The sequence below is a fragment of the Thunnus albacares genome, chromosome 15 (genome assembly GCF_914725855.1).
Source record: "Thunnus albacares chromosome 15, fThuAlb1.1, whole genome shotgun sequence".
NCBI classification, from domain to species: Eukaryota; Metazoa; Chordata; class Actinopteri; order Scombriformes; family Scombridae; genus Thunnus; species Thunnus albacares.
In genome coordinates, this window is record NC_058120.1 from 18,783,820 (window position 1) to 18,807,746 (window position 23,927).

Consider the following 23,927-nt stretch of genomic DNA (forward strand, 5'->3'; position numbering starts at 1 on the left):
CCTTGTGAGGAGAGCAGACACAAAGTTCAGTGTGACAAATATAGCTGAGGTTTGAAAAGCAGCTCTTTTTTATGACTGTACTATACCCTCTCAGTCACCCTTAAAGCAATCATGCTATAAAACAAACCTCTAGTGTGTTTATGTTGCCTCTTGACCTCATCACACCCAGCTCATTCACATTGTAAACAAACTAAGGACGACCATACATGGTTGATCAACAGATCACTTGCTCGTCTACTTCTCCATTATCCACTGACCAAAGCCACACTTTGGCCCATGCAGGAGCCAAGAGCACAAGTGACCGTAACTGTGGGCACCTCAAAATATCCGTCTTCTGCACCATACCTATTGTTTTGATACTTGTAAAAGAGTTCTCTTGGTGAGGCTGCTGGATGAGTTGTGCAAGTGTCCTCACATGGCAGGATGAGTAGCATAAAATGCTGACAGATTTCCTGTCAGGATATAGTCACATGGGGAGTTGTAACTACTTTACACTTCACAGACTTGTGGAGGAATCAAAGAGGCACAGAACCGAGGTAGGGACGTCTTATTTCATAGATTTCACAGAAGAGGGTCTATAGCTATGATTTAGGCAGATACCTTCTTGCAAGGAATTTTTTTACAGTGAAAAGTACTACTACTAAATAACTTCCTCTTTGCTTGCTAGTGAGCCATTACTTGAGTAACACCAGACTTGAGCTGCAGAACCAAAATCTGACATTTCTACAATGGCTTTTAAAGCCTTCACACAAATAGATGTCTATGAAAAGCAAGCAGCTTCTAAAGAAAAGGACAAATCCAGCATCCACTGCCTTGAGTGCTATGACCGAAATGTGTATATAGGGACCAAAGATGCAACAGTGCAGCACCTCATTCTTACCAGTAGCACAGATGGGGACCTAAGGCCTGGCCAGAGCAAAACCAGGGAAGGTAGGACAAGAAAACTAGGCTCAAGCAACCCAGTAGCCCAACTGAGGGCAGTCGCACTTTTCAACCATCTGCTGGTCCTGTGGGACCGGAGCGTTACTGCCCTCAACATGTTCTCCTTAGAGCCTGTTCCCAGTCTGAAGAAGATCCAGCATGTTTCTTTGTTTGAGGTATGCCACTCTACGCTCACAGCTCAGTCTGCATGTGTGGAGATGGTGACTTCCTCGAGCCGCAGGAAGGTGATAAGGATCCACCTAGTGGGCGTGGACAGGTGGGAGGTCGTGAAGGAAGTCCCTCTCTTTCAGGATCCTGTGGCCTTGGCAATAGATGGCACAACTCTGTGTGTAGCTACTACTGACAAGTACCTCCTGTGTGATATAAAGACTGGGAGCAGTGAGGAGCTCTTTCCTCACAATCACAGCAGGCAGCATGTCATTGTTACCTCAGTGGGACAAGGGGAATTCCTCCTAAATGGGCCTGAATCTTTGGGTAAGAGCCAATATGTTTGTGGCATAAGTTCTACAGGCTGCAAGTACAGACATCTAAATGTGTCATTATATGCTTCCTTTCCAAAGCAGCTATATAGTTAATCATCTCATATTGCTCCTCCATATATCAATCTAGCCAGAGGATATTTGTTTTGCCAAGATATCATTTTTCTATCCTTATCCCTCAGGCATGTTTGTGATGAAGACCAGGATATGCCAGCGCCCTCCCCTGCAGTGGCCTCAGGAGGTGCTGGCAGCCGGAGTATGTTTCCCTTACATCCTAACCCTACAGCCCCAAGTGTTGTCTGTCTACAGCATGTTAGATCAGCAGCACAAACAGACTGTGGGTCTCAGCGGAGCGAAGGGTCTGCTCTCCACATCAGGTAAACCGCGCAACATCAATTCATCGCTTAATCCTGGCAGATTGTAGACCAATAAACTGCCAAATTGTGGTTTTGTTTTAGAGGACGTAGCCTTGTTTGTCTCAGTTTGCACTGATTCAGTCATTCTTGCACAAACTGTTTCTACACACTGAGTGTTTCTGAAAATCTAAAAAACAAATCTCCCCTCAGATGGTGTGTTAGTGTTCACAGAGAGAGGCATTTTCAGCCTGCGTCTGGTGCCATTGGAAGAACAGATCCAGACACTTGTAGGGCACGAAAGGGTCGAGGAGGCCTTATTGCTGTTGGACAGAGTTCAAAGCCATCATCCACTTGACGCATACAAGGTGAAATTCAATTTATGGACACACAGCCGGAAGCAAATGTGTCCCTGCTCTGAAATCTATCTCTTCAAACAAATACTTTTTTCTTCTCAAGGGTTTCAAAACTAAATTTCTGAGGATAACTAAATGACATAGAAACATTTATTTCTCCTTCAGCCTAATTATTCTGCCAGGCAAAGGCAAATATTAGTAATATATTTGGTCAAAATTTAGTTAGGATAACTAAATTACCATTTAAGAATTATTATGCCATAGAAATGTGTGAAAAAAAACATCCTGCAAAATTGGCAGGAAGAGCGAAAAACCAAACCGCAGTTAGCCATAGCTAAAGCTAATTTACCTACTTTTTTCAACCTGTTTCCTGTGATTTAATATTTATTGCTATAGAACATATTAAATGTCGAGGTGCAGACTGACTACATTATTGTGAGCTGCTATTCTAGGTGTATTCCAGTTGGATGAATGCAATTGAGGACAGCAGATGTTGTCTGAGATTTAGTGTAATCTCAGGTTACAGGTTAAAGGTCATGATGTTAGAATTAATGCACTGATGAGTGAATTAGTTAATTTCTTATAATTTGTTTGGATATTTGTTTTCTGAATCTTGTGAAGTGTAACAGATTTAAGGATACTCGAACAGTCTTCTGCCTCAACAATTTCAGTTCACATATTGTTGCATTAAATATGTTAATGCCATGTGTGCCTGGTGTAAGAGAATATTCTTTACTGGCAGGAGCTGCAGAAGGCCATCACTTGCCTGGCTGGATTTGCTCATTTTTACCAGGAGGGTTTTTCCGAAGCCAGGGATCTATTCATGTGAGAGTAAAACCCCCCCTTTCATGTCATTCCAAATTCAAACCACGCTAAATAAATCCAAGCAGACAGCGCAGTAATAGTATGTGAATTTTGTGAATAGTGTGTCTTTTCTTCTGTCTTGTACACTGAAGTTTAACACAGATCAATACGCATTACCCATTTGAACAGTAATGGTGAGCTGGACCCCAGAGAAATCATCCGCCTCTACCCTAACATGGAGTCTTGTGTCAGTGAGGACTTTCAATCCCAGCTTGATCAAACGAACAAGAGCAGGGATCTCCAGGTGCTCTGGCAAGAGGACAGAAACACATTTCATCATTACCTGGCCTTCCTGGGAGATTTTCTTAGAGCAGTCCGGGGGATGGAGCAAAGCCTGAAGTGCAGTAAAGAGGTCGACTGCGCCCTCCTGAGGCTGTACACAGAACAGACAGACAGTGAAAATCTGCAGCAGCTTGTGTTATTTCCCAATGCTTGCAGCCTGGACTACTGTATTCCTGTTCTGGAGCAACACAACAGGTAAAAAAATAAAAAAAATAATGTGTTGCATAGGTAATAAGCAATATATAGGCAATCACACCTACAAATCTGGTAATATACTTTGTGTGAAAATGATTCATGACAAATTACTCTTTAGAGGCTCCAATTCAGCATTTGACATAATGATATTTGTTATAATTTGCACTTTTTGATGGACTGTTTGCTGTTTTATTTACAGGTTTTTTGCATTAGGTTCACTTTATCAAAGTCATGGAAAGCAAATCGATGCAATAAAGGTATAATTTCCCCCTTCACACATGTATATCCAACTACATATAGAGATGTTGTGTACTTTAGCCTGTTTTATTCCCCCAGACATGGATAAAGATTGCAGATGGTTTCCACAAAGACCCCTCCTGCTCTGATGTCTATGGACACATCGTGTGGACTCTCAGTCAGCTGAAAGACAAAGATGTTGTGTGGACATTTGCAGACTGGACTCTGAACAGAAACCAAGAGGTGCCTGTTAATTTTTCATGCCCTCAGCTTAACTGCAGAGGGCAGAGTTGCACAATACAACAATGCGTTACAGATATAAACAGTCTGCAAAAAGCCTTCCACTATATTAACTAAATTGCCTCACTTATGGGCAATTTTTGATTATCAACTCCATCATCAAATTACCAATAACAGTTGTCCTTTATCTGAAAAAGACAGGTGTGCAGATTTTCACCAAGCGTCCACCAGATGATCATTTTGTGACACAAGATGTCCTTGATCTCTTGGAGAAGTATCCCCTGGCACAGCTTTTGTATCTTGAGTTCCTAATTCACAACTTGAACAGTGAGGTAGGTACAGCAGCCACCTAATCTGATAGCCTGACTCCTTTATTAAATGCACCAAGACATGATTGGTGTAATTTGCCCACAGGAGGAGAGACATCACAACCGTCTGGCCCTAGCATATGTTACTCAGACACTGCAAGAGGAAGAGGAAACAAAGTCAGATCTGCGGGTGACCAGAGGGAAGTTGCAGCAGCTGCTATGGGACTCGAAATTCTATGACATCTCAACTGTATATGGTGTGTGGATGCCTTATGAAAAAGTAAATCATGACTTAATTATCAACAAATTACAGTATAAGACTTGTTTTCTTTTCACCACAGAGCGAGTTAAGCCAACAACACTGCACATAGAGAAAGCAATTCTCCTCGGTAGGACTGGTGAACACTCTCAGTCCCTGCAGGTGCTTGTTCACCAGGGGCAAGACCCCCAGGCTGCAGAGGCCTACTGCTGCAAGGCCGCCCAGGGCCAGGACACACAGTTCAAGGAGGCCCTGCTGCTCACCCTGCTCAAAATTTACCTGAGCTCCGAGAATCTCACCAGCGCTGCTGTGGATCTGCTCAACAACAACCCTCAGGTCTTTGCTGCAGAGAAGGTCATCCATCTCCTGCCTGAATCCTGGTCTGTTCAACTGGTCTCCCAGTTCCTGGTTAGATTCCTGAGGGAGACCTTCCACCAGAGGCAGACGAGGAGGCTGCAACAAGCCTTGGCCCAGGCGGAGCTCCTGAGGCACAAGGTCATTTGGGTGAGTTTAATGACATATTTCACATTTTTACTGCAGTGAACACTGAGTGTATTCTTGTCTGTTTTTTCCTGAACCCTGTTACCCTTTCACTCTCCACCTTTTCAGATGCAGGCGTCAAAAACAAAGGTCAGAGTGGACAAGGGGCAGGTCTGTAAGGTTTGTCAGCGAGACCTTGCAGAGCCACAGTTTGCATGTAACCTGCACGGCGAGCTGATGCATACAAGCTGCACCTGAATATTCAGCATTGTAGAGACTCTGATAGACTGATCTATCCTCTGTTTATGCAAAAATATGAGTATATGCGTCGCCGCAACCTTGAGAATCACATTAATTTCTAGCCGGATAAGTGTCTGTTTCCTACCAGATCATTTTTCCAGATTAGACTGTGTCATCTAGGCAAACTCACTACAAGGATTCAATTCATGGACCTTGGACCAGACACGTTTTCTAATTTGAAAAAAGAAAATACATTGTGTAAATAACTGGTTTTAAAATGCAAAAGAGCAAGCAGGGCACTTTTTCAGGGCGGCATGTCTGTGCCATTTCCTACAGACACTGTAGACAGCAATAGCTATAAAGTGAATTGTGGAGGACACTCAGGGGTATATATTCACTGATCAGACAGTGGTATTTTACATGGAAACCACCTGTGGTCACCGTGATGACCAGAGGGAATTTGACCATCCACCAATGCTGTAGTATATATGCATCCCCACCATCATGGTTTCCACTGGCTGTGTATATTTGTCTGCATAAAGCTGGAAATAGAATGTCAACAACCGAGAGACTTTATGTGAGAGACTTTTTTTATTCAGCTTGTGCATTAATATACATTTATGACCAGAGAGAAAATCACAATTATAGGTTTAAAAATGAAAAGTAAACAGGTTGAGGAAGTGCAGAGTTTTGGGTCACTTATGTTATAAAGTAATTTTACAAGCAACCAAATGACATGTCTGTGCTGTGTATGGAATATGAATTCAGCATATTCATAGGGAATTTTTACCATCATCCAATCATATCATTAGGGAACATCATAGACATCTATTCCAAATAACAACACTAAAACTCCAGATACACAGTATGGAAATCTTGTAAATAAACTTAAACACATGTCATTAAGTTAGATGACACCAGGGCTCAAGATGTGTTAGTCTATTTCTGTCGTAATTTAGTCACTAAGGCTAACCATAAATGCAAGCATTTCTCTTTACTGATGCATTTTGGGACACGATTTCAGGAGACGCCTAAAGGAGCTGGAACACTAACTTGCTAGTTGTGCATTTGGCTGGGCTGCTTGTACTGTAGGTTTTTTGGCCCTGGGGTAAGTGTCTAATTGCAATGTAGATAAATAGTGAATTATGAGCATGTTAGAAGGGATGGAAAAGAGTTGCGATGCCCTTGCCAATGTTTCTGCCTTCTTTCTCTCCTAATGAGGTTTTTGCGGGAGCTTTTTATTGTTCTCACTGAGGGTCTGAGGCCATTTAATGTGTCACAGTGTGGGTGTCATGAAGCCCTTTGAGACTCTCACTAGAATTAAAAGCCACAATAATACACTTGACTTAAGCTCTGACTTGAAATTTCTCACTTTGAGTGTATAAATCTGACCTCTGGCTTATATAAATAAACTGACGCATGTCCTATGAAACCCCAAGAAAACCATATTCCTAACATTTCTCTTTCATGTGGTTGCAGGAAAATTGCCACGTCCACTCCTGCGTATCAGCCCCTTGTAATTTTGATAATCTAGGCATTTAATTGTAATCCACTGTTCAGTCATTGTAAATACATTTCAACAGTCGAGAGTTATCAGTGCAGAGAAAAATGTGAAACACCAGCTCCTTTTTTTTATTTGTTTTGAGATGTGAAGGAGCCTCTCATAGTTTATATCAACTGACTGAGAGGGAGACTCTGCTGTGACTGGCTGGACTCTGGGCTGTGCCTGATGACCAGTGACCACTGGGTGGACCCGGGCCGGGATTATGTCCACTCCTTTCCTCTCACGGTCATCCTCAGAGAGCATTAATGTAGTTTTGAACACTTGTGGTTGTGCTGCACCTCAAAAATGTTTTTCTCATCTTTGATGTTGACCAAGAGCCCTAAGTAACCAAATGGTTAAAATAAGCAGACACAAGGACAAATACACCTTCTCCTAACTAAATTAGAGCTGTGAGACTCAACTGTAAGAAAGTTTGTTTGGTGCATTTAAATAAAATTTTTATTTTCTCATTCGGCACATCAAGACGCCCCGGTTGTTGTTTATAAGAAGCTCGAACAGTAGCTCGTGTTGATGTTACTATCACCCTCTGACAATCTGGAGTTCAGTGCGTGAGTAAGATGGGTCCATGGAGTCTGTGGGTCGCTGTGGGGTGCTGGCCAGATGGACATTTTACACATGAGGGGAACGAATTGGATGCAAAAATCAACAGTTATGGAGGAGGAGGTATGGTGGATATCCAGACAGTGGTCTCCCATTATAAATATCCATGTCGCCACATTCAAGGAGGGAAAACAAGAACATTTTCTTCTAGTGCTCTTCTAAATTTAAAGAACATGTCTAGACTGTAGGATGTAATTGTTTACATGTTAACATTGTGTTGTTTTGTATGGAGTATAAAGAAACCATGCATAAAATGCAAAGAGCTTTTTTTAACCTATGGTGAAATGGGTTAACCATAAGTCTGGAAACATTGGGGTCTCTTTAACTGCACAAAAATATACTTAACATTATTTTATCAGCTTGATACTTCATGACATGCCCTAAATTTATTAAAATTGCTTATAAACGTCATTTTGAACTGATGACCTGTTTTAAATATGCTTTATGTTGACAGTACTTTTTACACAGCACTACAGCACCCCTCCCAAATCCCACATTGGATTTCTGTTATTGGAGTTTTAAAACAGTTTGTTTCTAAGAGGTTTAACAGTAAGTTTGACCTCTCTGGGGTCTAATTGACCTCAAATAATGTCACTGTGAAGGATGTATGTACATTTTGTTGTATGTGATCACTTTTTAGCAATTTGTTTCGTTTGTCCATGTATATCCCATGCATATGTCTTTACTTTGTGTAATTACTTTATGTAATTTCCCTATTTTATCACCTTAAACAAAATGTCAAAGATCAGCTTGTGACAAAGGGAAGGGTTACTACTTCAGTACTTTTAGTAGGTTTGTAACCCTAAACAATGAGGAAGTAAAGCCAATTTCAACAAAACACAAGGATGTAAATGTGTTTGTTTAATATTAAATACTTTTTTCAAGTCAGTTTAATATCATAAGAAATACATGTGAATGTGCTGACGATACTTGTTTCACCTCTTTGGAACCAACCCTGAGAAAACTGTGAAGCACATGCTGCCTCAGGATGATGAAAATTACAGCAGGTACCTTACTAAATAAACCTTATGGGAAAAATGAATACACAATACTTCTCTGTGCATCATGCATCACATTTATAGTCGAAGCCACAAATTACTGTATCATGTCCCTTATGACGCATTTTTCAGTCTCTTAGTGGTTGCTGAGAGACAAGGAGAATCTTAATTTGCAACCCTTTTGGTAGCAATAATGGTAAGGTAGCAGAAAACCTAAAGGATTGAACTTTAATTTCCACTCTCCCCAGCAAAACTAATTCTATAGATATAGCAAAACAAGTATGGGAATAAATAGCTGAAGAGGATGATCAAAACATATCTTTTTTTAACTCCCAAGGCAACGCTCTCATTTTCATGGCTTGCTACCTTGGGGTTTGGCACAATGCCACTGGGAGAAATGTGTAGGGTGGCCCACTGGAGACACAGAGGGCAGAGACAGTGACCACAGACACCCACCCTGCCCTGCTGCATGGAGACATGGATTATATACATTATAGCGTATGGCATAGTCAAACCATGTCTAGAGAGCTAATATTTTTCACCTCTTTCAGTGCTGTGACTGTGCTGTTCTTTGAGAAGATATTTTGAGAGAGATACAAAATATTTTAACTTTTTAATATAATTGGCGCTTTCAGTAAACTCATCATTACTGCAAATATAAAATTTATTTGCCTCTGGGTAATTAGTTTCCCTGAGGTAAATTAGATGATTCAAATATGGGCAAAGTGCTTAGATGACGCTCTCTTCTCAATAAACTTGCCAAAAATCTCACAAATATCAAACACAGCTTCACATGTACACAGAAACATCACTTATTTCTACATAAATAGATATATTCCTAAACAACTTAAGCAGCATTAGCTTAATGATCTGTACTGTGTACGACTAATGACTCAATTTTCGATGAAGAATGAGAGTTCATTTTGGAAGGCAGGGTTTTTTTGGCAGCCTTACGTGTTTACGCTGCTCTTTTCTAATGAGAGAATTTCAGGTGGAGAGCTAAGCACTTGGCCCAAGGGGTCTAGTGGTCTGGTTTCTGAATCTGGAGACTTGTGTCTCATTTCCAGGTCTAGCACCTTTCATCTCTGGACCATTTGGATTTCTGGGAACAGAACCAAAAAGACCTGCTGAGTAATCTAAAAGTGGGGCTGAAACTGCAATCTGGTCTATCTGGCCTATGGCTTTGGCAGCTTAATTGCCTCATTGTTCCACACCCATTCATGTAAATAAACTTCATTGTCCATATGGGGGACAGGTTTTAGCAGCATAACATGCCTGAAAAGTTAAATTTGACTGAAATGAGATCATATCACCTTTCATTAAAAATCATTTCAGTCAACACATGAATCAAAGTATCTTGATTAAACCTAATTTATATTTCTACTTGGGTAGATCTTAAATCTGAACCAGCAAGCTGCAGGTGATGAAAACTGTACCGTGTGAAACTAACTTAATTAAAGCTCTGACAACAGGAGGGGCGTGCATTCGGCACCACAGGGTCCCTGATAGTTTCTGAGCTTTATCTGCGAGACTGTGCCTCATGTGGTGTTTGACATCACTGATTACAGAGCATATGCCACATTAAGTTACTGTTACTGTACCCTGGGAAAGTGGAGAACGTAGGCTCAAGCATAATTAGACATTTAGCGCCAATCCTCCCCACAGATGAACACACCCTTCACACCACAACAGATAGGCCAGGGAGTTAAAAATGTCCCAACACCCCCCTGATATCAACCGCTGGAGTCAAAACGCCCTCCCTCTGCTATCTAGGACTGAACTTACTGTAACCCACAAAATAAACGCCCGGGGGGTCATGAAATCCAATACTAACCCCAAAAGGCTGAATTCCATTTTAGAGCTGAAGCGACAGCAGCAAGAGCCTCTAGTAATCTGTATTTTAGTGATGCAAAACGTCCATGAGCTATCATAAAGTTATATATAACAATAAAAGCTTCAATCAGAGCGCAGACAAATTAGAGGTATATTGTTTTTTAGCATAGAATTACAATTCTATTTCTACAGATCGAACATCTCTGGAAGCGTCATACGAAGTGTATTTCAAGGCTTTCATTAAGTCTTTCATGAACCCTAACCACCACAGAGCGCAAAAGAATAGAACGATTCTCAGCTGACGTGAAGCTGCACGAGATCTCTGCACTTTGTGGTTTCATGCTCCAACACATACCCATACTTGAGGGTATTTCAGGAGTGCCCAAGCATCATTTGCCTCCAAGAAAAAAATCAAAGAACAGTTCTTAAAGAGTACAAGATGTTAAAAATGTTAAAAATGCAGGAAAAGCTAATATTTATTCTAAAATTAAATGAATTTTTGTTTTATTTTCTCCCCCATTTAAATTCATTTTCAGCTGTTAACTTAGGATGAATTATTTGCTGACTGATGTGTTCAGTTAGCTTTCAACATGTGTTCAAACCTCGTGGGTCCAGATTCAGTTTCAAAGAGCAGTCATCATTGTGGGGACAGCAAAGTGAATCACAGTGTCCTAAATAAAGCTCTCTTGCTTTCCATTGTCTAAACATAAAAACCAACTCTAAGCTGTATAGCGTAACAGAGTGTATGTTTAACATGTTGCTTAATGAAGCAACAAAACCATGGCAACAACCACAAGTAAACCATAGTAAGTGTTCTTAAAGACTATAAAAACTGGGCAAAGTATGTGTGCCAAAAAGACAAAAAGTGCATTAAATATTTCTTTCAAATCTTTCAAATCTTTCTCTTTATGCATGATGACACTTTAATAAATGTTATAGTACCAAAAACATACTTTTGTTTGTTTGTATTCTGTAATCTAAAATTCTCTATTATAGAAATCACCATTTAGATGAGGTTATTTATTAATGATGCACACAGTTTCGGTTAATTTCAGTTACACTGTTTAGGAAAAGAAATATGAATGAACACTTTTTTTCATTCAAATTGTGAATAAACAACACATTCCATATAAAAAGCCTCAGGTGCATGATGGTTGTGGCAGAAAAATACCTTCCAGCTGTCTGTTTTGAAAATGTGTTTGACAAAGTGTGTGTGTGTCTCTGCACCTCTGTGTGACTGCACATACCAGTCTTTTTTTTCCATCTCCAGGTGATTACTGACATTTACAGTTTATTACTGCATTTCATAAAAGAGCAGAAAGCTTAAATCATCCAGAGGAGCTCACCTCGGCTCTCCTTCTGTCTGAACAGGCTGCAAAAGAAGACTGATTTGCACAAGCTGAAGCTTATGCTAAGCTTTCGGCTGGCAGCTGACGTCAAACTGGGACAGACTGAGAGACTGGAGAGATTGGGCAACTTTTTACTCCCCAAAAAAAGCTCCCCTGCATATAATGTCAGGTTTTGGCACAATTCCAACCTTTAATTTTGAGAGGGTGTTTCACAGTCATGAAACCTTAGGAAGATAATAGTGGGGGGAAAGTATAGCTTACAGTAGCTGCATGTGTACAGGCATGGAATATAATTAGCTTAATTTCAATGGAGCAAACCACTTGTCTGTGAGGTATAGATGGGATCACACTCTGCAATCAACAGAGGGGCTTCACGCTGTGTGTATAAAGTGAAAGTGAAGGGCTTTGACATAAGAGTCCAAACATGAAACTAATTTAATTTAGGTTTTAAATCTCTTATTTCAGGTCTCTTATTTCAGGTCTGTTAGGAGAACAGCAAATGTGTGCAATTTACACTGAGTTAACGACAGAGGACAACCCTCTGTCATTTGAAATGCAATGATATATTTGACTACAAACATTTTTGCATCTGTGTGAAATCCCTCATAAACCATGACCTCAAGTTTGGGTTCAACTTCTTGGCTGCTCTTGTTCACCAAGATATATTTAATGTTGATTAAATCAGCAATATTGAGAGAAAACTCTTCAGTGGAGTGAATTTTCAGGATGATTTTTCAGCCTGTCAACCCTGTAACAGAATAGTGAAACCAAAACTTAAAGAATGATGTTCACTGGGAGTTACTCCCAATCTGAGTGGTATTTGTTCCACAATGACAGAAAAATAACCGTTGAATGTTTGTTGAATAATTAAAGCTGCTATAAACAATATTTTTATGCTAGCAATGGATCAAATGGGAAAATGGGAAAAGGCAACAAGTTGTCCAAATTAAACAACATAATGTTGTTTGTAACTGCCCTTAACAACTACACAGAGGTGTATTCTGATGTGACACCCCTATTAACAGTCATCAGCAGGACGGCATTGTTTGTCTGTGCTTTCCAAAACCGTTACCTGTTGAAAAATGCATTAGTTTGCAATGATGTGGCAGTGCTATGTTTATGTAAAATTTGGTTATGTTTGGACACAAAAATGACTTAGATTAAGGGTAAGATCATCATAACTGCTTGGTTAAGGTTATGGGATCTACGTTGTCATGGTTACAATAGCAACCTCATCATTAAGGTTAGGGAATGATTGTTGTCGTGGTTGAAAGAAACCAACATTGTAGGTAGGAAACAGGAAATGAACAGCTGTCTCTCGTGGAAGTCTTTGTTCTCGTCATAATTACTACAAACTCTAGAGGGTTTTGTCATTTTAATGTAAAAATATATTGTTTTTTTAATTCTACTTTGAGCATTTTAGTGTCTTTTTTAGCTCATTGTTTTGGTTTACAGCTGCAACTTGGTTCACTCTCACCTCTCCCATTTGTATTGTTTCCAGACATAGCAGCTATTGTCTTCAAAAAACTAAAAAAAACTACCTGAGTTAGTGGCTAGCTGAAGAACATAGTGGAGCATTTGTCAGCTAAAAAGCCAGATATTTCCCTCAGGAATTTATGGAGAGCAAAACAGAGCTAAAAGGAGAGTGAATAATAAACTTTATAAAGTCATAATATGTCAATATTATTATATTACTGCTATAACTAGAACTGAAAATTCCCTTCTTTAGCACCAACAAGTGGTAGTATCAAAAAAGACACTCCACCCTCCATGGATCCGACCCAGGGAGAGAGAGATGAATGAGCAGAACACATACTATAGACTGCATTTATCCAAAACAAAAACTTATGGCATCATGCCATCAAAATGCTTTGAAAGATGATATAGTCATGTAAAAAAATGCACACAGTGGCTTTAAGAAAAAAAAAAGGAATAGATGCATCTTTAAAGTGTAAAACAAATCATTAGTGGAAATAAAAAAACAGATGCTTTAGTATAATAAATTAATTTTTATTCACTGCCATAGCCAAAGTGGTTACAGCCTGACATGGCTGGTTTGGCTCACTGAATGAGATGCTCACAGCAGCACAGTCTGTTGATGAAGCCTGAATGTTTCCATCTTACGAAAACACATTTGATCAAATGTTCTGTCCCTTTTATTAAACAGCTACTCGAGAAAGCAGCTGCCATTTAAACGCTACTGCAGGAGGTCCCAGTACGGAGTCCACCTGTCTGTCTGGCATAAGAAGAGATTCAAGCAGCCGCTACAACCATTTATTCAACCGCGAGCTGTTGCAATTTGACCAAAATGTGACTAAACCAGTGTAAACACTGCAGCAGAAAAAAAGTGTGCCAGTATTAGTACTGTAATTCTCTTCCTTTACCACAGGACCTCAGACTTCCATATTTGGAGATTTTGTTTGAAATACAGAACTGTAAATAGCTGAGAAAAATACCAATTGGAAACTCTTCAAAGTCTCATACAGTATGTGCCCCATTCAGCAGAATTAGCAATTCACGTTGTGCCATCCAGGCTTGACTGTCCAGCTGCAACTCAATGTCACCAGTAAGACATATACTTACAGGTTTTAGATGTGCCTTAAAAGCAAAGCCCATGGCCTTGGAAAAAATGGTATTTACAGTAGCTGCATTATGCTGGGAAAAAGGAGATTTGGTACAGGAATTATAGAAGAGATTAAAAGAGGCTCTTTGTCGGGAAAGAAGGTCAGGGACCCAAAATAGTCATCAGGCCTGTCCTAGAAAGATCTTCCAGTAAGCTGTCACTGCAGTTAAACCTATACATGCTGCAATTGAGAAAGAGGGCTCTGGGAAGTGACATTGTAATTATTATGTTAAGAGGAAGGGAAAGTTTTACATTTGGATCAGCCTGGTTAACAGGTCTACAGCCGTGGTCACTTAAGACAGCTGCAGTGTGCCGAAATTACAGAGCACAATGACTCACGCTCTTTCTGTGTTTAAGACCACTTGGCTCTGCTCGGGACGGGACGAGCCCTTACAATAAAACAGGCTCTCCACAGAGAAACTGTTGGCTCATCAAAATAACAAACTCTTTGTTCTGCTTTGCAACATCGGCCCTGCGGACCACCAGGAAGCATTTATTATTTTAGTCATTATATGTTAATCAATTCTAAGAGTGAACTTTGAATTCACAAAAAAGACAGGCCACGCCGGTATGGTTGTGAAGTTGTAGAAAAAATAAATCATCTAGACCCCCCAAGAAGCTATTCTGATTTTCAGTTATAAAATTACATTTCCATAAATTTAATCTATGTAACGCAGCTGGCTCACATACATCATTTAGCAAAACCCAGACAGGATTCAGCCAATTAGACGCCTCAGTTTTAACTTTTCCACCAAAAGCCTTTGATTAAAACGGGCATGTAAATGTTAAAAGCTAGAGGATCACAAATGTGCACATTTCTTTCATATTATCCTGAACACCGGAGTTACCTTCTAAAATAGGTTTTTCAACAGCTCATTTCATATAAACGCAGGTCTAATAGCTCCTTTAAAGGTTTTCTCAACCGTGACTTTTCTTTGTGAAAAAGGTTGAAATCACTTGTAATTTCGCAGCATCCTGCAGAACTGCAAACACAAACGCTCATTCACTATGTTTCTGTTCTGTTCTGTCCAAATGAACAAACAAGACACAGCCAAATTTAGCCTGTGAGGTTTTTACACTTCAACTTCAGATTTGTTTTGTCTAAACGTCAGGGACAGTCTTAGATGACTTGTGGTCAGACGAGTTTAATGCTCTATGGTTTCCCTTTTTGTAGGTGTTCAAAAGATACATGGAAGGCAAGAAAATACCCTGAACCCACGCTGTTTCAGACAGCTTTCCATTTCCACAATCACAGGCTATGTGACACCCTGGTCAAACTCAAAACACAAGTGTTTTTGCATTCAAGATCCACCTTTAGCATTTCTCTTCAAAATACCGTGCAAATAGAAAGTCTGGTCCCTTAAACCCTGTAAATAAACACAAAAAGAAGCCATGCAAACCATATGGAATGAACCTTCACTTTGTGTGTTCTCGTCCTGATTTATTCTGGGATGTTCTTGTGTCTGTGGATTACCAATAACAAACTCCAAAACATGTGCAGTGAGCCACTCATTGGAATGATTGTGGGGGTTTTTTTCTCTTAATATTTTCAGATAGTTGGCCAATTGAGTGCTTTATTGTTGGTTTTTGGCAAAACACATATAGACTGTCACATTCTTGGTCACATCTGAGTTCAATTGACAAACCAACTGCGTATTAGCAGTATTTTATTTTAATACTTTAATTTTGTACAGATTAATGCATGTATGATTTGTTATGGCTTTTATGGACAGTCTGACCAAGTGGCTTTGAATTTTCACCAATTTCAAATTAGAACTGCATGCAGGTATACCGGGGTCCAAGCTGCTGCTAAAACTCAGAACTATATTAAAAGTACTCTGTAAAGTTTTTGACCACAACACTGTGGAGCAATGTTTTTACATGTGGGTCCCCATTTTGTTTTTTCTCATGCATATTGTCGTGATACACATTCCTGGGCCAGAAAACACAGTAATGCACCAGCAGAGACAGTGAAGTAGAAGACGACTGCTAGCAAGCAAACGTGGATATAAACAGGTTTCAAACTTATAAGAAAAGTCAGCTTTGTAAATATGTTATGAAAGAGGAAATGCATAAAACACATTTGTTAGACTTTAAACCTGTAATAACTGCATTATTTGCCACTTGTGGGCAGCAGAAACAAATTATGAACACATCATTAACAGTAACACTGAATCTATCTATTCAGTGAAAACTCCACAGGGCACCTTTAAGTCCCTTTAATAAACTCTAACTACAGCAATTCCAAACTTTAAAAACATGAGAAAGAGCTGTTATGCTTTATCATGACTGCTACTAAGTTGTTACTTGAAAGCAAAAATGATATATTGTTATATTATATAATGTGGAACGACTCCCATTTGGACATAGTTAGGACTGCTGTTTCTGGCTCTGGCAAAAGTATCAGCCCACACAGCGTCCATCAGCCAGCAAAACAAACTTCTAAACCACACCGGATAGAGCCTCAACCCTGGCATTGTTGTAGACATACTGTACTGTACTATACTCCAGCTGACTTCCTGTGACCATGTAAACAGCATGAGCACTGAATGTGAATTGTATAGGCACTAACAAACAGTTTAGCTCTAGTATGTATTTTGAGACAGACATGGCTGCAACCAAATATAGTGCACAGATACAACACTTGTTTTGTCTCTCCACAAGTCATTATGGTGCAGTGCTAACTATCTGCTCCAGCAAGTGAGGTGACATTGTGTTGTATAAACATTGTCTCTTGGTTGTCATTCTGCATTTGAGACACAGAAAGTGTCATTCCTCTCCCACACATTCCAGCTGCAATGTGCGCTTGAGTCAAATGTAATTATGAACTGACAACTTAAATATAAATCCACCTCTCTTCTGATGCAGTTTACACTGTATTACTCTAAGAGAGCTGGGCGTATTCTTTCACAAAGACCTCTCCATAAACTGACAGGGTTTTCTGGTATTTGAAATGGCTGACGCTGCCTGATACAGACAGTGAAACCTTAAATTTTCACAGTCTTGATGTAGCTGATTAGTTATTATCCTTAAATACAGGATTCCACCACCTACACTTAAGTGCTGAAAATCCCATTAAGTTGGTTTTATTTAACTTTGATATCTTAAATGATCCCACAATAAGCAGATACTTCTAGGAGTCTGTCTTCTGTTTGACTGTGAATTTTCTAACTTGGAAGAGATTTAGAACAAGGCAAGAGGATCCAAACAATAGAAAAAAAATGTTACCATGTAACGAATAACAAGCAAAGTTTGTTTCTTTGCTGGACAAAACAGGAAAGCAAAACATATCTATATATGTTGCTCTGACCTTTTTACCTTTGTAGTACATTGTGTGCAAAAGTGCTGTTCTGCAGCACCTCATAAACTGTCTGGCTGAGTACTTCTAGTTAAATTAGTTTCTGGCTGCTGCAACTCTGAAACTCAGATTTCCCCAGCTAAACAAAGACCAAGAAAGCTGCCTCAAACCAGCAGCTGAGTCAGACCTCTCCAGAAATAAACTTACAGCAAATTGAACTGTGGAAACAAAAACAATCACATCTCACAACTGAGATAAGGTTGCATTTGACTGGGTTGACTGACAAAAAGTTCTTGCTTTGACGTGTGTGATGATAGCTTCATCCCACAGCCTGGTGATAACATCACAAGCAGTTTATGGGCACAAATTTTATACTATTTACAACTTATCAACTTAATTACATAGTAGATTTCTTGTGGTTTTACAATAGATAGATAGATAGCCCATATAGACTATGAAGCATATTGCTCTTTTTTAAAAATTGAATTCATCAAGTAGTGTGATATTTTCACTTTCAGGGATGTGATGTCAAGTTCACACCTTGTCCTTTCCTCATCCGGACACATAGATTTGTGACAAATTAAAGGAAAAACCAACATAAAGTGTCTTAGTAAGGTGTTGGGCCACCACGTGCCACTGGGATGAACACCACTCTTCCAAAAAATATTCCCTCATTTGGTGTTTTGATGAGAGCGAGTGGTGGAGAGCGCTGTCTAACATGTCGGTCCAAAATCTCCCATAGGTGTTCAATTGGGTTGAGATCTCGAAGGCTGTGAAGGCCATAGCATATGATTCACATCATTTTCATACTCATCAAACCATTTAGTGACCCCTCGTGCACTATGGATGGGGGCATTGTCATCCTGAAAGAGACCACTCCCATCAGGATAGGAATGTTTGTTTTATCGAACCTTCCCTCTAAGGGGACATGTGGTCCCAAACCATGCCAGCAAAATGCCCCCTAAAGCATAACAGAGCCACCGGATTCCCACTGTAAGGGTCAAGCATTCAGGCCTGTACCGCTCTGTTGGTGCACACCACACATGCATTCATTGAGAATATGGTGAAGGGTGACTCATCTGCCCATATCACTTTTTTCCACATCTCTGTAACCCAGTGCCTATGGTTTTTGCACCACTGAACTCTCAAATGTGTATTCATCATTGTAATGAGGGGTTTTTGCACTCCAACCCTGCTATAATATCTCTCTCTATGTAATTGTCCACGGACTGTTCTTGCTGACACAGTCTGATCACGTCCTGCATTGACATTCTCAGTCACCTGTGGAGGAGTTGCTCTTCTGTTTTTCCTTACATATCGCACTAATGCATGATCATTATGGTCATCAAACGTGAGCTGTCGACCACAGTTTCCAACCCTGTTTACTGACGTCTTTCCCATAGATCTAAATGCAGATGCCACTTTAGTTACTGTTCCTACGGAAACACCAACCAGCTAAACAGTCTTTGTGTCTTTGTCCCATCTTGATACAAAATCAGAATCAACTGAGCCTGCTCAGCATTTATATACATGCAAAAGAGAATGATTGGACTTAATTGCTTAATTGTACCTTGCAGTGCACCGGTGTGGAAGCATCATTCGTTATGTTTCTCCACTCATTTATTCAGCTTTTTCCTTTAATTTGTCACCGTCTGACAAACCAGAATTAAATCCCCCAATGCTCCTTTCAGTACTGTGGATAGCGCCACTCGGCCAGACGTGCCAATAAACTTGATCTCATTCTTGCAAGCTACTGTTTAATTCAGCTCTATGCGCAGCACGCAGCAAACTTCAATGTTGAATAAAAAGTAATCACAACACGCAATAGCACAACAAGCTGTCATCATAAAAATAAATACGCTACAGCACATGCCTACTTGTCAGACTATGAAAGCAGTCTGCTTTGATGACAGACTTCTGTCCTCTTTCTATGCTTTCGTTTGGAGGGGTCATCCGCGTCGTGGCGCCCCTCTTTTACCCACATTTCTGCAAATCTCCGAGCAGGGAAGGCGTCAACCCCTGGTCCATTTACTGCGTCATCACGTAGCCTACACGCGGAGTCATCTCTGCTCTCACACGAGCTGACAGGGAAAGTCCAACTCTGATTTTAGTGTCGTTTGCACTATTATAGACTGTTTTCACGTTGCAGTGCTTTCCTTAGATTGTTATTTATTTAAAACACCTTTTGGGGACAAATTTTTGTCTCCACAGAGAATAAAAATAACTCAGAAAATCGCACCCTGGAGATAGATAGATAGATAGATAGATAGATAGATAGATAGATAGATAGATAGATAGATAGATAGATAGATAGCCCATATAGACTATGAAGCGTATTGCTGCTGTTACAGTAAAAAGGTAAAGGTAAATAATCTAACTTTAATAAAACAATGTCAAGTTCACCCCTTGTCCTTTCTTCATCCAGACACAAACAAATTAAAGGAAAAAGCAACATAAAATGTTTTAGGAAGGTGTTGTAGTAAGGTCAAAAATCTTCCATAAGTGTTCAATTGGGTTGAGATCTGATGACTGTGAAGGTCATAGCATATGATTCACATCATTTTCATACTCATCAAACCATTCAGTGACTACTCATGCGCTGTGGATGGGGGCATTGTCATCCTGGAAGAGACCACTCCCATCAGGATAGAAAGGTTTCATCATAAGATAAAGGTGATGACTCAGAACAACTTTGTATTGATTTGCAGTGACCCTTCCTTCCAAGAGGACAAGTGGACGCAACCAAACCAGCAAAATGCCCCCCAGAGAATAACAGAGCCACCAGATCCCCTCACTGTAGGGGTCAACATTCAGGCCTGTACCACTCTCTCAGTGTACGCCACGCATGCACTCGTCGAGAATATGGTGAAGGATGACTCATCTGACATATCCAGTAGGTGGTGGAGAGGGTGGTCAAGTCAAGTCACTTTTATTTATATAGTGCTAAATCACAACAGAAGTTATCTCAGCGCACTTTTCACATAGAGCAGTTCTAGACTGTACTCTTTAATTTACAGAGACCCAACATTCCCCCATGAGCAAGCAGTTGGCGACAGCGGCAAGGAAAAACTCCTCTTTAATGGCAAGAAACCTCGAAGAGAACTGAGCTCTAGGTGGGCGGCCATCTGCCTTGACCGGTTGGGTTGAGATCAGGATTATCCGTAATGGATAACAGTTTGTTCAGTGTCCTCCTCTCCACCACAACTTTAAAAGTGTCTGGTTTGCGGCCAATTATGGAGCCGGCCTTCTTAATCAGTTTAAATCTGTTGGTGTCGCCGGCTCCAATGCTGTTCCCCCAGCAGACTACAGCGAAGTACAGTGCACTGGCCGCAACAGACTGGTAGAAGATTTCCAACATCTTGCTGCACATGTTGACGGATCTAGAGACTCTAAATAGAGTCTGCTCATAAAACACCCTAAAGTGAAAATTTTAACATTTTAGTGGTGTCTGGCTGCTCAGGGAAAGCTTCTTATAAAGCAACACGCAGCTTCACATTCATACACTTAAATGCATTCACACCTAGGAGTTGATGGAGGACATCCAACCATTGAGCTCTCATCCACCCCCCCCCACCCCCCCATTTTCCTGCCATTCTCGGGTTTCAAACTGGTGACCTCCCTGACATTAGTCCTCATCTCTAAGGCTACCAACACCACCATTTTTCAGTTACTTTTACACTTCCGGCTCCATTTGGGTCCATGTTTGTTTTCAGGACCCTGTAATTTCCCCACCAATCATTCAAAAGGGCCCCCGTCAAGTCTGCCATTCTTAGTTACTTAAGTTTAAAGTAGCTCTTAGTGGTCCGTGGAGTTTATTGAAACATTAAATTTGTATCCCAGCCATGCTGGTGTATCTTTAGCCGTTGCCTAACTCACGTGCTCGGTTGGGTGCCCTTACATCAACTGCCAATTATGTTCTCCTCTTGGGTGTGGGTTGAGCCTTGGTAAGCATGGTGAAAAAACCAGAAACATCAATTCCTGGGCAGTGGAGCGAACAAAAACAGACAAAATGTGAAAACCTTTCATCAAACACTGTTATCATTGTAGAGTACAAGCACAAACATCACCAACATTGCCAGTAACATTGTCCGGTAGTGCTCTCTGGGGATTTTAGTGAAATCTATGGGCTACAGTTAGATACGGATGAGGGCCTGAACAGCAAACTTGACCTCTGAATGCCAGCTTATGTCCTCTGCAGAAGGGTTAGATGAAGAAAATTTGCCTCGTCATTGCTTCCCATGCTTGTTTCAGTCTGTTTTATCAGTCGAAGATAGCTTCATACATTTAATAAAATCTGAAATCTGCGTGATGAGAAGTGATGAGCTGTGCAGCTTTCATTTGCCCACAACTTTGGGCATGTCATGTTCTTAATTAGCCATTTTCTTATTTTTTTGTCATATATCAAGTGTATGAAGAGACATGAAACTGAAAGCATGTGTGTATTTTACAGCGAGGGGCTTTCGACAATATAAGAGCAAAGCGACGTCACCGCCGTCATGCTGAAGGCTGTTAACCTAATTCCTAATGGTTATTACGATGAAGCCTACAGACCACTTCAAGCTGCTGCGGTACTGTAATGAGCTGAGCAGAGCGAGCGCAGCCATGCCCTTTCACAGCCTTCAATTCTGCCACTATGAACACAAGGACACTGAGTCCTTCTCAAATGAGTCCTGTGACGTGTTTAGAAAATAAAAAAAATATGCTGCAAGGTTATAAACAACATCCAAATTACACTGTTAATTCAAGTCTTCCTCAAGCCAAAGTATACTCTGGCTCCAAGGCTCAGCATGAATGTCTCTTGCGTCCTCACAAGCTCACATGCAGATGCAGGTTGTTGTTATTTTTTGTTATGCATAAAAAGATGAATCATAGTTCGCAGACCATCAGACTAAAAACAGAGAACTTCTTTTTCAGTGGTTTTGCCATGTTTCAAAAACTGAAATGATTTGAACCTATAAACCTATAAAATCCTATCTCCACCCTGTCTTGCTCTGTTATTTCATCTAAATCTGACTAAAACTGGCATGGTCAAGCTTCCTCTTGGAGCACAAGCATAAAGAGATTTTTATAATAATACAGTGTGAATAATATAATATATCCTCTAAAAAAATATAGAAATTGGTGGCGCAAGGAACACGTGTTGTGGCGGGTCAGTTGCTGAATAACTTACAAGATAAACAGGACTTTTGCTCAGCTGTGAAAACAAGAACAAGCATGTGGAAACAAAACGAAAAAAAATATGACTGGCATTTACAGTATTGTTTCAAATGTGATCCTCCTCTTGCTTGAGTTGCACGTGCGCATGTGATGTGACATTTTTATCATCACACAGCCTCAGGTAGTCAGTCAGTCTGCACCTTTGCTTTAAGCCATCACCTCCGTCTTGGTTATGAACAGAATTTAAGACATTTGAAAAAAAAGATCACAAATTACATTATGTTTTATTTGACAGGAAGAGCATTTTTAAACAATGCTTGCCAAACATGATTGAGTGCTATAAGCCAGGGAAGGTAGCACTTTGGAAAATTGCAGATAATTTGGTCTAATTTACAAAAAAAAGGCTTCAAACGAGCTCCATGTAGTAGAATCTTTAATTATACCCCCAGTGAAAGACGCCTGTCACGTGTTGTATAACTCAAACTCAAAATTTTCTGCAAATATACATATGTTGTCAGCAGAATGTATATATACATTATAAGAACACAGGAAGAACATGTACCATAAATGGTTCTATGTTCCCACAGTTTTGGGATATAGAGTACCCTACACATCTTTTATGGCTACTTGTGTGCTTGAGAGCATGTGATTATTTGGGTGTATGCATTTCCTATGTGGCTGGGCTGAAATTGAGAAATTACAGTCGGAGGATCTCAAAGTAAGCAAGGCAAGGTGGAGGGTGAGGGAGGATAATACTGGAGGATGGAGCTCATTGAGGAAATACAACATCATGACAGAACCCAGCTGTAATTGTAGGAATAGGCCTGAAACCTCTGATGATGTATATGCACTGGGAGGACCAAAAATAACAAGTGACCACAGGGGTATCGTTGTACAAGAGTAAAACCTGCCCTCTGGTGTCTAAACATATGTACTGCACATGACGGTGGTCGCACACTGGCTTGCATTCAGAAGACTGCACAGAAACAAGCCTAAATGTCTTTTCCAGTGGGTCCTTATATAGCTTTATTAGATGTTTAGAGGGTGAAACACTTACAAAAATACACAAATTAAGAACTATAAACTGTTCATCCTGAAATAGTGACTGAAATCAAGGCCACTCTGTCGCCTTTAGCCACAATGACAAACTGACCAAATAATACCCAGGAAATGTACCAAACTATAAATATGAAAAACTAAACAAAAATGCTGTAAATGATGCCATTACATCAGAAATAAACAAAAATATGTTTCAACTTTGTTTTCAAAC

The 23,927-nt window shown here is 40.2% G+C and overlaps 1 protein-coding gene across 1 annotated transcript; it reads left to right on the forward strand.

Annotated features, from left to right (window-relative positions):
* Positions 1–522: 522 nt before the first annotated feature.
* On the forward strand, positions 523–8,309 carry si:ch211-266g18.9 (transforming growth factor-beta receptor-associated protein 1). Its single transcript, XM_044375360.1, has 11 exons — positions 523–1,416; positions 1,604–1,798; positions 1,988–2,142; positions 2,873–2,955; positions 3,124–3,471; positions 3,671–3,728; positions 3,808–3,951; positions 4,146–4,280; positions 4,363–4,513; positions 4,598–5,019; positions 5,125–8,309. Exons 1-11 carry the CDS (start codon positions 729–731, stop codon positions 5,251–5,253), a joined length of 2,508 nt encoding a protein of 835 aa, XP_044231295.1. The 5' UTR covers positions 523–728; the 3' UTR covers positions 5,254–8,309.
* Positions 8,310–23,927: the final 15,618 nt, after the last annotated feature.

Coding starts and splice junctions, on each gene's coding strand:
- si:ch211-266g18.9 (XM_044375360.1), top strand. CDS start 729: ATGGCTTTTAAAGCCTTCACACAAATAGATGTCTATGAAAAGCAAGCA. Junction 3,729..3,807: donor AGCAAATCGATGCAATAAAG/GTATAATTTCCC, acceptor TTATTCCCCCAG/ACATGGATAAAGATTGCAGA. Junction 3,952..4,145: donor CTCTGAACAGAAACCAAGAG/GTGCCTGTTAAT, acceptor TATCTGAAAAAG/ACAGGTGTGCAGATTTTCAC.